Source organism: Penaeus monodon, chromosome 15, assembly GCF_015228065.2.
Source record: "Penaeus monodon isolate SGIC_2016 chromosome 15, NSTDA_Pmon_1, whole genome shotgun sequence".
Lineage (NCBI taxonomy): Eukaryota > Metazoa > Arthropoda > Malacostraca > Decapoda > Penaeidae > Penaeus > Penaeus monodon.
In genome coordinates, this window is record NC_051400.1 from 38,078,948 (window position 1) to 38,079,310 (window position 363).

A 363-nucleotide genomic window follows, 5' to 3' on the forward strand; every position below is an offset into this window, starting at 1 on the left:
AACTATAATTTCCTGTTATATCATCTCTATATCTTAAATCTTGGTTATTCTTCCTGGGTAATCTCCTGGAATTTCTGTGTCAGTAGCCAGCTAACTGCTTCAGCATTGTAGTATGGATTCTTCTTATAATTGTCAATCAGAAGAAAGAAGAAATGGAAATGCAGAAGTCGAACTGAAAGCTTCTATGAAGGACTTCTTTTATAACTAAGATTTATAGCTGACACTGACCTTTGTCTCCACAGATGCAAATGACGTAAGCAGTCAAGTCTCATTCATCCAGTTGCAAAAGCAGAAGTATGTGAAGAGGATACAGCGCCATATTCATACCTTGGAGAAGCTGGAGAGGTGAGAGTTTCATTCATT

The 363-nt window shown here is 37.5% G+C and overlaps 1 protein-coding gene across 1 annotated transcript in view; it reads left to right on the forward strand.

Annotated features, from left to right (window-relative positions):
* The window catches only part of LOC119582020, a gene marked incomplete in the record, with an annotated part of 12,497 nt that overhangs the window by 5,719 nt on the left and 6,415 nt on the right, over positions 1-363 (forward strand). The window contains 1 exon segment of the mRNA XM_037930223.1: positions 243-345. Within this exon segment, the coding sequence (XP_037786151.1) occupies positions 243-345 (103 nt within the window).